The following is a 13,886-nucleotide window of genomic DNA, read 5'->3' on the forward strand; positions in this document are numbered from 1 at the left end:
ATGACTATAATCTGAGTTTCTCCAGGATCACTGTTTTATAGATTTGAGAGATGTGATGTTCCAGGTTTGTGCTGTTTGACAGATTCTGGAAGAGACGGACGAGTTGTAGTGTGGTTTTAGGAAATATCTTCTGTTTTCATTAAAGCAGCCTGTTCTATAATTATTGAAACTCTTTTGTAGTAATATTGTCCTTCTAGCATAGGGGTCTGCAACCTTTACTATCAAAAGAGACATTTTTGGCAAAAGAAACTAAAGGTCGAGGTTATTGAGGCAAAATTTAGAGGATAAGTTGCTGGGCTGTAGACATACGTATAGGCTTGCACAAACATTTTAGTTGACTGAAATGTTTTGTAGCCTGAAATGTTTTGTAGCCTGAATCACAGAAAATAAATAGGAACTAATACTTGTTTTTATTGAAGCAGCCTAATCTGTATTTGTAAAAATTCAATGTTTGCACAGGAATTTTGTCCGCTCTTCTAGTAGATTGTTGAGAATTTTGTGTTATGTTTCCTGTTTTGAATTTGGAGACAGATGAGACTGCCCAAAAGGTAAAACATGTAGAGAAGGATTCTGTCTTTGTGCCTGAAAATGTGAATTATATTCTGCTTCCCCAGTTAAGTGAAGTTGGTTAGATGCAGTGTTAATGTTTGACTTGACTTTGAAAATTTTTTATATTTGAAGCCAGTTTCATTTCTTAAGTAGGTTAGAAAGTAAAGTTTAAATGTTTTCCCGTGCATTGGTGTGTAAGTGACTAATGTGAACAAAGAAACCATTGAAATTGGTCCAGTATTGATCGGCATGAATAGGTGAATTAAGGGTTTATGTCAACCAAACCAGATTGATTATTGTTGGAACAGTGGAAAGATGAACCAAGATGGTTTTTAATAGTTTTATTTTGTTTCTGTCGACTTTGAATGAAGATCTTGTTCCCATCAGTCACTTGGACTGGTTGAAACATACCAAAGCGTTCATTTACATTTAAAAATGATGGTGAAGTGTGGCGAAATAAAAAGTAATTGTGATGTTTTTTAACTGCTGCTATTAAACGAAGACTTAGAACTATATCAAAACATTGTTTAGATTTCTGCGCAACCTCCAGACTGAGCGAAAGAAACTGAAAAGCAGAAAATCTGATAAAATGATGGAGAGAGCCATGAACAACTGTGTATTCAAATCTTACTGTGGTTTATTTAAGGGGAACTTCCGCATCAATTCACACTTATAAAACATTTTAATTAAGATTTTAAGATTTACAATATATTCTGGGTAAACCTGATTCATGTAAAAGAATCAAATGGGAAGCACCAAGTTCAGTTGTTAATTTTACCATAAAATAGGAATAAACTTGTGTTTTACAATAACTTTATTTATGGGTTAGGGTTAGGGGTTTAAACTGTTCGATCTGGATCAACATGATATTTAAACTGTACTTGATTTGATTTGACAATGATTTCCTTTTGCTCATGTTCCTGCAGCATGGACAATGAAACTTTTAATTTGGATATTCTCCAGCTAGAGGGGTTAAAGGTCATCCCCCAGTCCTCTATTCCCGCCTTCATCCTCCTCCTCCTCATCTACATCTTCATCATGGTGTCCAACATCGGCCTTATGGTGTTGATCTTCATGGAGCGGAGCCTCCATCTGCCCATGTATCTACTCTTCTGCAACATGAGCATCAATGATGTTTTTGGCGCCACGACAATCATCCCTCGCATCTTGAGTGACGTTTTTACTCCAATCCCAGACCGGTACATTCATTATTATGAGTGTGTTGTTCAGGCATTTTGTGCTCACTTTCATGCAGCCCTCTCTCACACGGTTCTGATTATCATGGCCTTTGATCGTTACGTGGCCATCTGCAACCCGCTGCGGTACGCCACCATTATGACCAACAGGGTGGTAGTGGCGCTGTCGGTGTCGGCATGGGGCGTACCTTTTGTTTTGGTGGCAATCCTCATATTCCTCAGCGTCCGTTTGTCGCGCTGCAGGCGCTCAGTGACCAACCCGTTCTGCGACAATGCTTCCTTGTTCAAGCTGTCGTGTGAAAACGTTCTCATCAACAACATCTACGGTCTCGGCACCGCCATGCTCATGATGGCGTGCTCGCTCTGCAGCGTCACGCTCACCTACCTGAGGATCGCCATGGTGTGTTTGAGAAGTAAGAACAAAGCTCTGAACAGCAAAGCGCTGCAGACCTGCGCCACCCACCTGGTCGTTTACATGCTACTGCTTTTGTCAGGCAACATCATCATCATCTTCCATCGTTTCCCCGACTTATCGGACGAAAGGAAGCTGGCATCCATCTTGTTACATGTGGTTCTTCCTTCCATGAACGCTGTTATCTACGGACTGCAAATCAAAGCGGTCAGAGAACAAATTTACATAATATTTACAAGGAAAAAATGATTATAGCGGTGTGAATGACAAAATTGAATTAAATGTAAGGAAATGGTAATAAAATAAACTGTGATCCTGTTATGTAATGAACATATCTACAGTCCGGTTCCAATAGCTCTGTTTTGGGATCTTGTTCCAGGTTAGTAAAAGTTACCTTGTTTACACAAGTTTATATCTTGTTAGTACGAGTTATTATTTTGTTCCCGAACAGGATTTAAAAAAGAAAAAGGCTTAGGGCGCACTAATTCTTTCGTACCACAGTATTTTCTCTCAAGAACCAGAGGAAGTGCACATTGTGCTTCAATAACCAATACTAGCTTTTACAAATAATATATATGTAATGTATATGTAATATGTAATAATGTATATGTATATATATGTGAATATTTGCAATTATTATATGCGTCTATATATGCCATTAAATAAAAATATGACATTCAAGTATTTTAAAAAACTGAATACATTTTAAGTTGTAATATTTCCTTGTTATAGGTTCTTTATGGGGATTTATTACATGGGTTGGTTGAATTTTAACGCATTCTGCGGTCTGTTATTTTCTTGATAACAGACGGTTGCTAAGTATAACACACCGTTGCCATGCATAGCAGAGTGTTTCCATGGACGCAATTCTGTTCACTCTGTAGGACCGCTATCAATCCACTGAAAGAAGTCCGGATAATTTATCAGCTGTTGCAAAAAGTGGGGAAACGTGGATCAATTTCTGTCCTCCAATTCAAGCAATGACAGCAGATCTGGTGAGTGTCTATCGCTACATCTTTATATACAGTCTATGATGTCTATATCTTTATATACAGTCTATGAACGCTACATCTTTATATACGGTCTATGATCTCTACATCTTTATATACAGTCTATGATCTTTATATCTCTATATACAGTCTATGATCTCGCTACATCTTTATATACAGTCTATGATCTCTATATCTTTATATACAGTCTATGAACGCTACATCTTTATATACAGTCTATGAACGCTACATCTTTATATACAGTCTATGAACACTACATCTTTATATACAGTCTATGATCTCTATATCTTTATATACAGTCTATGAACGCTACATCTTTATATACGGTCTATGATCTCTCTACATCTTTATATACAGTCTATGATCTCTACATCTTTATATATACGGTCTATGATCTCTCTACATCTTTATATACAGTCTATGAACACTACATCTTTATATACAGTCTATGATCTCTATATCTTTATATATAATCTATGAACGCTACATCTTTATATACAGTCTATGATCTCTATATCTTTATATACAGTCTATGATCTCTACATCTTTATATACAGTCTATGATCTCTCTCCATCTTTATATACGGTCTATGATCTCTCTACATCTTTATATACGGTCTATGAACACTACATCTTTATATACAGTCTATGATCACTACATCTTTATATACAGTCTATGAACGCTACATCTTTATATACAGTCTATGATCGCTACATCTTTATATACAGTCTATGAACATTACATCTTTATATACAGTCTATGATCTTTATATCTCTATATACAGTCTATGATCTCGCTACATCTTTATATACGGTCTATGAACACTACATCTTTATATACGGTCTATGAACACTACATCTTTATATACAGTCTATGAACGCTACATCTTTATAGACAGTCTATGGTCTCTACATCTTTATATATAGTCTATGATCTCGCTACATCTTTATATACGGTCTATGATCACTACATCTTTATATACAGTCTATGATCACTACATCTTTATATACAGTCTATGATCTCGCTACATCTTTATATAAAGTCTATGAACGCTACATCTTTATATATAGTCTATGAACGCTACATCTTTATATAAAGTCTATGAACGCTACATCTTTATATATAGTCTATGAACGCTACATCTTTATATACGGTCTATGAACACTACATCTTTATATACAGTCTATGATCGCTACATCTTTATATACAGTCTATGATCTCTACATCTTTCTATATAGTCTATAAATGCTACATCTTTATATACGGTCTATGAACGCTACGCAGTAACTTCCGCCGTAGGGACAACAACACCAATGAGTTAGCTTACATTGCAACAAGGTGTGTCAACTGCAGCGGCTGTGCAAAAAGGAAACGAGATGAATGAGGACATGAACGTCAACATAAATATTCCCAAAGAAGCCAGTCACCGTGTCTCATTTCACCGCCAACAGAAATGTTCAGTTTAATGTGAATTAGAGCAGCCGATAGCCCGCTAGCTCACTACAACGCTTCAGCTAATGTTGTGTCAATTCCTTCAGTGATTAAAACAGCAGCTGGGTAAAACGATAGCACGGCAGCACCCTATAACAGCCCGACTCATAAAATATACAGCTACTACCACAGCCCATAAGGGGGATAAAATACATGCCTGGACCGGTGGCTTTTGCCAGAAATGTATTCGCTGCAGGTGGGGGAGATACTGTGGAGTTGAGTGACAAACGGAGGGTTGCATTAAACAGCTACAGAGTTTATGTCGCTATGGACGCAGGATTCCAACCGTAGAGACGGAACAGACTATTTTCTTTAGCGGAAGCAATACAATCATATTTAAATCAATAAACTCCTTTTTAAATCAATATTTTGTGTCAAATTAATGATTTATTTAGTAAGTAGCCATGTAATAAGCAGGATAATGTAGAGTGAGGCGGTTGTTATAGGTCTTGAATCAGCCTGAAGGCTTGCATCGCTCTACATTATCCCTTAATCGTCTCCTGGTGATAATAGTTTGGACTACATACATCTTTCAACGCTTTCTCATGAATATTCATGATATTGTACGAAAACGTCATCATCAACGTTTTAACCCAAACCATGATGATTTTTTTTTAACTTAAATGAGTAGTTTTGGTGTCTAAACGTTTCGGTAAGAAATCTAATCTGGGGACAAAACTTGCACTTTTGACTTATCTTCAAGCTCTTTCACAGTCTCGGTTCACCCAAATGATATTGCAGATATAGATTTATTTGCAATGTTTTTGTTTCTGCCTTCACTCGAATGCGTTAGAGGTGAATGAAAGTATTCTTCATTTTCTGTCGCAGCTTTATAGAAGAGTTCTCACTGAAGTGGACGATAACGTCTTTAGAAAAGAAATCTAATCTTGGGCGCAAAAAACCTGTCACTTATGCTTTTTTTAAAGTGTTGATTCACCCAAATAATATAGTAGTTATTGACTTATTTGTCACGTTTCATATGTGTCTGTGTTTCTGCCTTCCCTCGAATGAAAGTTAGTTTGTGCAGCTCACAGACATTTAACATCGATGTATCTGTCTGTCCTCGGAGAGGGATCTATCTTTTGTTGCTCTTCTTGAAGTTTCTTAGATTTGTTTACCCTTTCAAAAGTCTTTTCTCGATTACGCTGTTGTGATCGTTAGGAACCGAATACAAAGAACGAGTACAAAGAACAAACTGCTAACATTTTAACCCTCATGTTGTTCTCGGGTCAAATTTGATCTTGATCTTGGACTTCTCTTTCTTTATTCCATTCATTTCTACTTTCCAGCACTTTATTTAACATAACATGTATAATTTACTGTTCTGTTTCTAATGTTTTTAGTTCGTTTTTTAGCTTCTGGTTCCGTGTGGTAGTTGTACCTTGTTTTCATTTGTGGCGTGGAATCTTTCTGTATTTTGTTGCTGTTGTCAACAATGTATGTTTGTCATAGACCTTGATGTGATTTGATGCCTGCTGCAGATTACATTTCCTTCAAGATAACAAAGTTAGAAAGGCAATCAGTCATAACGGGAAAAAAAACAAGTATACTACTTTAAATAAGCAGATTAATTAAGATCAAATTAAGCAGAGGATCATCACTTTGTTTCGCAACAGTAAAGGGGCTGGAAAGAAATGAAATACAGCTGTTTAATGTTTAATGAAGGATATTTGCACATGTAAAAACACATTTTCTCTACTTTAAGAAATGTATTTACAGACTTAAACTTGGATTTAAAAGTTGAATTTGTGAAATATAAATATATTTGTGGTAAATTTGACTTTTTAGGTGAAAACGTATGCACACCATTTCATATGATATCCTACGAAATTAGGCCACCGTGGGCCGGTCATGTGACGTAGAGCTGTAATCAGGCCTTTAAAGTTTGGCCCGACAAGGCCCGAGCCTGACGAGTACATTTGATTGACAGCTTTTTCAAAGCCCAAACCCGTTTACAGCCTGACATTATTAAAATGTGCGCACACACACAGCTCTTTTGCCTTTTGTCAAGAATGAGTCATTCATAATTTTTTTAACATCATTTATTCATGACTAATGTAGGCTATAGGCCACTTGGAAGTTGGAACAAAGAAATAAACTAAGTCTTCTGTAACATCGTAACATCTCAGCACTCTAGGCCAACATGCCTTATCAGCGACGAATTCCCTGTCGTTTTGCTGTCGTACTTTTACAGAATGTCGCATCTTTTGCATTTCACATAACCCAATGGCTCATTATTCTCATTATGCATTATGCATTATGCATTGTGGTCAAAATGTTCCACACCTCAGACTTTGCTTTCTTTGCTGGTGCAACCAAAACGTAATCGCCAGAGGCCAGCCTCTGTTTCACCTCCTCAGCATCCATTTTCGTGCTAATCTAAACGCATCACCTGACCTGACCGCTCATTTATCGCGCAACCCGGTGCGCAAGCCCGAGCCTGGCCCGAGCCCATGTGAAATGTTAGAAATTAAGACCAAAGATCTTCAGCTCTAATGTGATTATAGAGCACGGTGAGCTGCAAGTAATTTGTGGCATTTGAGTTTAGCCAAAAAAAAGTGACCACAACACTTAAGTTTAGACACCAAAACGACTAAGATTAGGGAAAAGATTGGGTTTTGATTTCAAACACCCGTTTACGAGGTGAAAGTATTTAGTTTTTTTCCCTGGGTAGCGAACTCAAGGAAGTTAAACTATTAAAAATAATACTTTATTTGCAAAATGTAAAGTGCAAAATAATAGTTTTTCTCGATTACTCTGTTGTGATCGTTAGGAGCCAAATTCGAGATCCGATCCAAATTCGATCAACTGATTTATGGGTCTGATAACTTTTTAACAAATAAGAATGGGATCTAACAGGATCTAAATGAGTATTTCTGTGACTTCCTGTACAGACAGAAGGCTTCTTGAAACGGTCGGAAGATGTCCAACTTGACCACAGCTTTTTGTCTCTGCCCCCTGCTGCCACCGCTGCTCCCGTCCATTTTAAAGACGAGGCGTCGCTCATCTCCAACTGGCCTAATGTGTCCTTTAGCGAGACAATGAACCCCAAGTTGTTCCCTAGACGCTGCTATGTGTCTGTCTTACGATGGGTTCAATCAGGGGCGATTCTAGGATCAGACCTTTAGTGGGTCTCAGCCCCTAATGAGAATGTGACACGGATACTGTGCCTTGCAAAAGTGTTAAACACCCCCCTGCTAAATCAGTAATTTCACTGGATAACAATGAATATATGTATTTATTATTATAACAGAGGATAAATGCAAAATATTGAGCAAATGAAAAAACTATTAAAGTCCCTTTATGGAATACCAGAATCCAATGAAATGATAATGAGGTGTAAACAATAAATAAATAAAAAAGTAAAACTTTCCTTGACTGGGTTACAGATGCATAGCATTGGTGACAGCGACACAGGATATTAAACCTGTTTCTTTAAACCTGTAATTATTTGTCTTCTGTCACTAACAGAGAAGCTCGCAAACTCTACCTTAAAGCACTAAAGTTGATTTAAATACATTTTACCATATATGATTGTATGTGACTAATAAATAAAAGCTTCTTTATGAACTAAAAGCGTCTTTCTTTGTTATTTAAACAGGCTTTTAGTTAGACAACGGTTTTTATGTCTGATTTCATGTTTTCCTTTATATTCGTATGTCTTTCATTCATAAAGCGCCATATAAATAAACTTTACTTACTTACTTCTTTATTTTTGGTGCCCACTCTCTATGCCAATACCTTAAATTAAAAACAACCTACAGGAGATACACATGCTCAGTATCAATGGGTGCTAAGCAACAGTTGACCTGTCAGTGTGTGATGCTGCAGCTGAGGGCCGAATAAAAGTGTCTGCAGTTTCACTTCTGGTCTTAGGTGGAGGGAGGTTGTGTTTTCTCATACATGTGTAATACAATCTGTGTTTTAATGAATTTACATTATCTTGTGAGACGAACGTATTCTTTATTCATCTCAGTTACACTCAAGTTGTTGAGTATCTTTATTATTTGAAATAGGGCTATCTCCTGGAACTCAAACAGTCACAGTGAGATCTTTGTGGAGAAACTCAGTTTTACAGATCTGTTAATTAAATCAAGACAATTTCATCAGGTGACTTTTTTAAAGAGTCACAGTTAAATATTGTTGCTTTTCTGTAATTATAACTGCATATACATACAACTGCAGTTGTACATTCAGAGTCTTCATCCTGACGCGACAGATGAGAAATGGGAAACAACACTTTTGTTGGGGATATTTTAATCTTAGAGGGGTTAAACATAACCTCACAGTCCTTTATTCCCGCCTTCATCCTCCTCCTCCTCATCTACATCTTCATCTTGGTGTCCAACATTGGCCTGGTGGTGCTGATCTTTCAGAGCAAGAGCCTCCAGCAGCCCATGTATCTGCTTGTCTGCAACATGAGCATCAACGATGTTTTTGGGGCGACAATAATTATACCTCATGTCCTCCGAGATCTTTTATTTTCAGACTCAGAACGGTACATTCATTACATCGACTGTGCCGTCCAGGCGTTTTGTGTTCACCTCCATGCGAGTGCTTCTCACACAGTGCTCATGATCATGGCTTTTGATCGTTACATGGCCATCTGCAACCCGCTGCGCTACGCCACCGTCATGACCAACAGGATGGTGGTGTTGCTGTCGGCGGCAGCGTGGGGAACGGCCTTCGTGCTGGTGGCGATTCTCGTGGGGCTCAGCATCCGCCTGTCGCGCTGCAGGTCAGTTATCTTTAACCTGTTCTGCGACAATGCGTCCTTGTTCCAGCTGTCCCGTGAAAGCATTCTCATCAACAACATCTACGGTCTTAGCTACACAGTGGTGCTGCTGGGCTCGTCCCTCGGCAGCCTAACGCTCACCTACCTGAGGATCGCCATGGTGTGTTTGAGTAGTAAAAACAAAGCTCTGAAGAGCAAAGCGCTGCAGACCTGCGCCACTCATCTGGTCGTGTATGTCATCCTCGTGGTGCCCGGCTTCCTCATTGTGATCCTGCACCGCTTCCCTCTTCTGGCTGAACACAGGAAAGTGGCGTCCGTCCTGGGACACGTTGTCCTGCCGGCCCTGAACGCTGTTATCTACGGACTGCAAAATAAAGAGGTCCGGCAGAGGATTAAAACTTTGTTTCATAACAATAAAGTAACTTGACATGTAGCATGTTTTGTCCTCTTCTACTTGTGTATTTTATACTTCTATCTTTTCTAAACTAAAGATAATTTTCATTGTCGATTAATGGGTAGATTATTCTCTGGATAGATGGATTAGTTGTTTGGTCTCTAAAATGTCAGAAAATTGGTTAAAAATGTGGCTCAGTGTTTCCCAAAGCACAAGATGACATCCTCAAATGTCTTGTTTTGTCCACAACGCAATGATACTCAGTTTACTGTCACAGAGGAGAGAAGAAACTAGAAAATATTCACTTTTAACAGACTGACATCAAACAAGTTTTACTGTTTTTTTTTCATTAAAAAATGACTCAAACCAACAATAGTTGCAATAATTGCAGTTGTATTAATTTAATCTGCAATTATTATTAAATCATGACAGTCTTTGAGCAAGGTAAATGAATAACACTGTGGTGAGATACTATGTAAAAAACGATAATATTTTGTCACCTGGGGCGACAAAGAATCCTGAAAAATAACTGGAAAAGACTTAAAAATACAGTAATTTTCTATAATACAAATTTAGTTTGTATCTTTAATTTGAAATGAATTGTGTATTTTGTGGCTTTTAATGTTTAATTAACACTATTTAGGCCTGTAAAAACTAATTTTAAATTTAAGAAATGTATTTTCAGTAATGTATTTGCAAACATAAAATATATTTCTTTGAAATACAGAACTTTTGGGCGCCAGGATAGCTCAGTTGGTAGAGCAGGCGCCCATATATAGAGGTTTACTCTTCAACGCAGCGGGCCCTGGGTTCGACTCTGACCTGCAGCCCTTTGCTGTATGTCATTACCCCCCTCTCTCTTCCCCTTCATGTCTTCAGCTGTCCTATCAAAATAAAGGCCAAAAATGCCCAAAACATTATCTTTAAAAAAATATATGGAAATTGTATTGTTATTCAGTCGTTGTTTTCATCATTATTATTTTCATTATCTTAGTTTTGTTACTTTAAATTAAATGGGCACTCCAGCGATTTAGTATTGCAATACCATGAAGTTAAAAATAAACCGCAGTAGTCAATGTGGTGCACTGGCGAAAAACATCTGGAATACATACAAATTACAGCGTGTTACGTGTCATATTGATTTCGGACGAGCCCCCACAAATGAACTCACAAGACACTAAAAAACTGAAGTTAAAATCAAAGTGGAGGCTGAGATGTCCTGATTAAACGTACACTGATCACTGTACATTCTTAAAAGGAAATTCACATACTATGACAATTCACTCTGTTCAATATGACATGTGAATTGAACATAGACATATTGGTGCAGTCGCGGATGTGTTTGGGGAGAGAGTTCCATAGGGGGGGCAGCTATAGAGAAGGCTCTGTCGCCCCAGGTCCGGTGTTTGGTCATAATTGGTGGCGACAGTAGCGGACGGTCACAGTTTGGTTAGGTTTAGGCATCAAAACTACTCGCTGAATAGAATGTGACATTCACACTTAACATAGTTTTTGTTTCCAGCAGTGGTCCCCAACCTGAGGATCCCCCACGAGGGGTCTCCAAAGCTTCACGGGGGTCTCAAGGACTACTTAAGAGATTTGGGTGTAGAATATTAGCAGTTAAAGTTATATTTGTGCATGTTGCAAAAGAAGTTGTGTGCAGTCATTGAGGAAGTGCTTCAAGGAAATGTCACTGACACATAGAAGGTTAAGCTTAAGCCGTTAACTATAGTTTAAGCCTTTTATGACATAAGAATGCATTGTGAACCAGACAGATAAGCAGAAAAATAGGAAAGGCAGTTAAAGTTACGTGAGCAGACGAGGAAGGTGCAACACATGGAGACCCTTGGTGTGTGTGTTTGTGAATGAAAACAGTTTCTGTCTAGAAACTAGGAGACACCCCCCTGTGAGGAGAGAATAAAGACACAGGGAAAAGTCAGATGAGGGTTCATTTTCAGACGAGATCTTGGTGGACCAGCTCTGATTTAATTTGTTGCCAGGGAAACTTTGTTTGTAAACCCACAATTGTGTCGTAACTTTTATGCTGGACTCAGTAAACGTTGCTTAACTGAACTCTTCGTCTCAGATTGCTCCTTGTGTTCTGGTAAACTGAAGTCCGATGTAAGAAGGCGCGGGAATTAATTAATTGGAGTCAGATTTGACAGGACTTAAGGGCCTTGTTTTAGACATAATTCCCTCTACATGGGTTACATCAGTACATCTGTTACGTTGCTTCACTTCCAGTTACACATGTGACGCAGAACATGACTTAGCTCTGTTTGTTCCTTGAAGTAAAAAAACTTGTCATTTACTTTAACTAATTTTCAAACTGGGTGAAGTTTGTTTGACCCATCCTTTATAAGGTGGAAATTTGGTGTTCTTCTACTTCGTCACCTTACTTCCTGCTTTACACACGTCATAACTACTACTGCCACTAGAGGGCACTGGCACTATAAATGTAAATATAGGTCGTAATTGCTGCTTGAACAAACAACTTATGTGAGCTTTTTTTCTATGGGAGGACAGTCTAACATTTGCACAGTGATATAAGTAAACACACTGCTATGGATAAGATCAAGATCAGGATTAGACTTACCATAAAGGTACTTTAAATAATTACAACACATTAATTTATCGGTGCCTTTTCTCGATACTCAAGGACACCTTACATGTACAAATAATAAAAGCAGATGCACAACAAAGACCAAGCAGAAATACAAAGTAATAAACAACAACAGACGAATACTATATAATTATGCTGAATATGGCAGTTTGAAGAGTTAGGTTTTTAGACAGAACTTATGGTCGTTAAAGTACTCGTGCGAACACAATGCACTTCATACAAGTTCAACAAAGTTGAATGAAACTTAAAAACATCATTAAATGATTCGGGTATGAAGACATCAAAGCCTCCAGGGGCCCCCAGTGGAGGTTTGGCTTATAGTGCTGCTCAGACAGTTTATAGAAAGAGTCTGCAGTCCAACTCTGGTCTGACTGGAGGAAGTTCACGTCAACAAGTAAACCTTACACACACTCACACACACACTCACTCAGCCTAGCAATGTTTTCCACTGCTCACTGAAGATTGAATGAACTGTATCTGCATGTTGTGTAGAAAAAGATAACTAACTGAAATGTTAACATTGACGAACGAAATGAACTGTGTTTTGTCAAACTGGAAAATCATCTTCCAGATGTTAGATTTTCAAAGTGTTTTAAAGAGCTTAAAATCATTTAACTAAAGCATGGTGAATGTTATAGAACTGCTTTTTATTTACTGTTCATATTTGTTTTATGAAAACAGTACGGATATGTCCTGAGAACAGTTAACTCACTGTAGCTATTCTGTGTTTCTTTTATTTAAAAAAGAGGCAATGCACATTAATCAACACAGAACATGACAGGCTTATTTTCATCTGTAGTCCCTGGCAGATTGATGGCATTAAAATAAAACATACAAGAGCACATACAAAGCTTAAAAGCACATATGCACAAACAAATAGTAAAACAATGGTATGACTATAATCTGAGTTTCTCCAGGATCACTGTTTTATAGATTTGAGAGATGTGATGTTCCAGGTTTGTGCTGTTTGACAGATTCTGGAAGAGACGGACGAGTTGTAGTGTGGTTTTAGGAAATATCTTCTGTTTTCATTAAAGCAGCCTGTTCTATAATTATTGAACAAAGAAATCATTGAAATTGGTCTAGTATTGATCGGCATAAATGGGTGAATTAAGGGTTTATGTCAACCAAACCAGATTGATTATTGTTGGAACAGTGGAAAGATGATTAGTTTTAGATTAGATTAGATTCAGAGCAGTAGAATATGGCTATGTATAGGTGTAATTACAGTATGTACATTTGTAAATAAATAAGTAGAACAGTATGGGTGGGATAGGGTAGTGCAAATTGTCCAAGGGGGGCTTAGTAGGTTAATTGTTACCGGGATGCAGAGCTAGACTTCAGTAGGGTGACAACCGCAGGAAAGAAGCTTCCTCTGAACCTGCTGGTTCGGGTGCCGAGAGACCTGAAACTGTGACACAGTTGGTGAGGATGCTCTCAATGGTGCAACGGTAGAAGTTCACCAGAAGTGTGTT

At 38.0% G+C, this 13,886-nt stretch overlaps 2 protein-coding genes across 2 annotated transcripts; both read left to right on the forward strand.

The window, feature by feature from the left end:
- Positions 1–1,476: 1,476 nt before the first annotated feature.
- Positions 1,477–2,406, forward strand: LOC144514171 (olfactory receptor 52N5-like). The gene has a single exon (XM_078245356.1). It carries the CDS (start codon positions 1,477–1,479, stop codon positions 2,404–2,406), a length of 930 nt encoding a protein of 309 aa, XP_078101482.1.
- A 6,479-nt stretch (positions 2,407–8,885) lies between these two features.
- LOC144514172 (olfactory receptor-like protein COR2) lies at positions 8,886–9,821 on the forward strand. Its single transcript, XM_078245357.1, has one exon. It carries the CDS (start codon positions 8,886–8,888, stop codon positions 9,819–9,821), a length of 936 nt encoding a protein of 311 aa, XP_078101483.1.
- The last annotated feature ends 4,065 nt before the right edge of the window (positions 9,822–13,886 follow it).

This window comes from Sander vitreus, unplaced genomic scaffold (assembly GCF_031162955.1).
Source record: "Sander vitreus isolate 19-12246 unplaced genomic scaffold, sanVit1 ctg477_0, whole genome shotgun sequence".
NCBI lineage: Eukaryota > Metazoa > Chordata > Actinopteri > Perciformes > Percidae > Sander > Sander vitreus.

Excerpts from the sequence above, each read along its gene's own strand:
- LOC144514171 (XM_078245356.1), top strand. The coding sequence starts at position 1,477 with ATGGACAATGAAACTTTTAATTTGGATATTCTCCAGCTAGAGGGGTTA.
- LOC144514172 (XM_078245357.1), top strand. The coding sequence starts at position 8,886 with ATGGGAAACAACACTTTTGTTGGGGATATTTTAATCTTAGAGGGGTTA.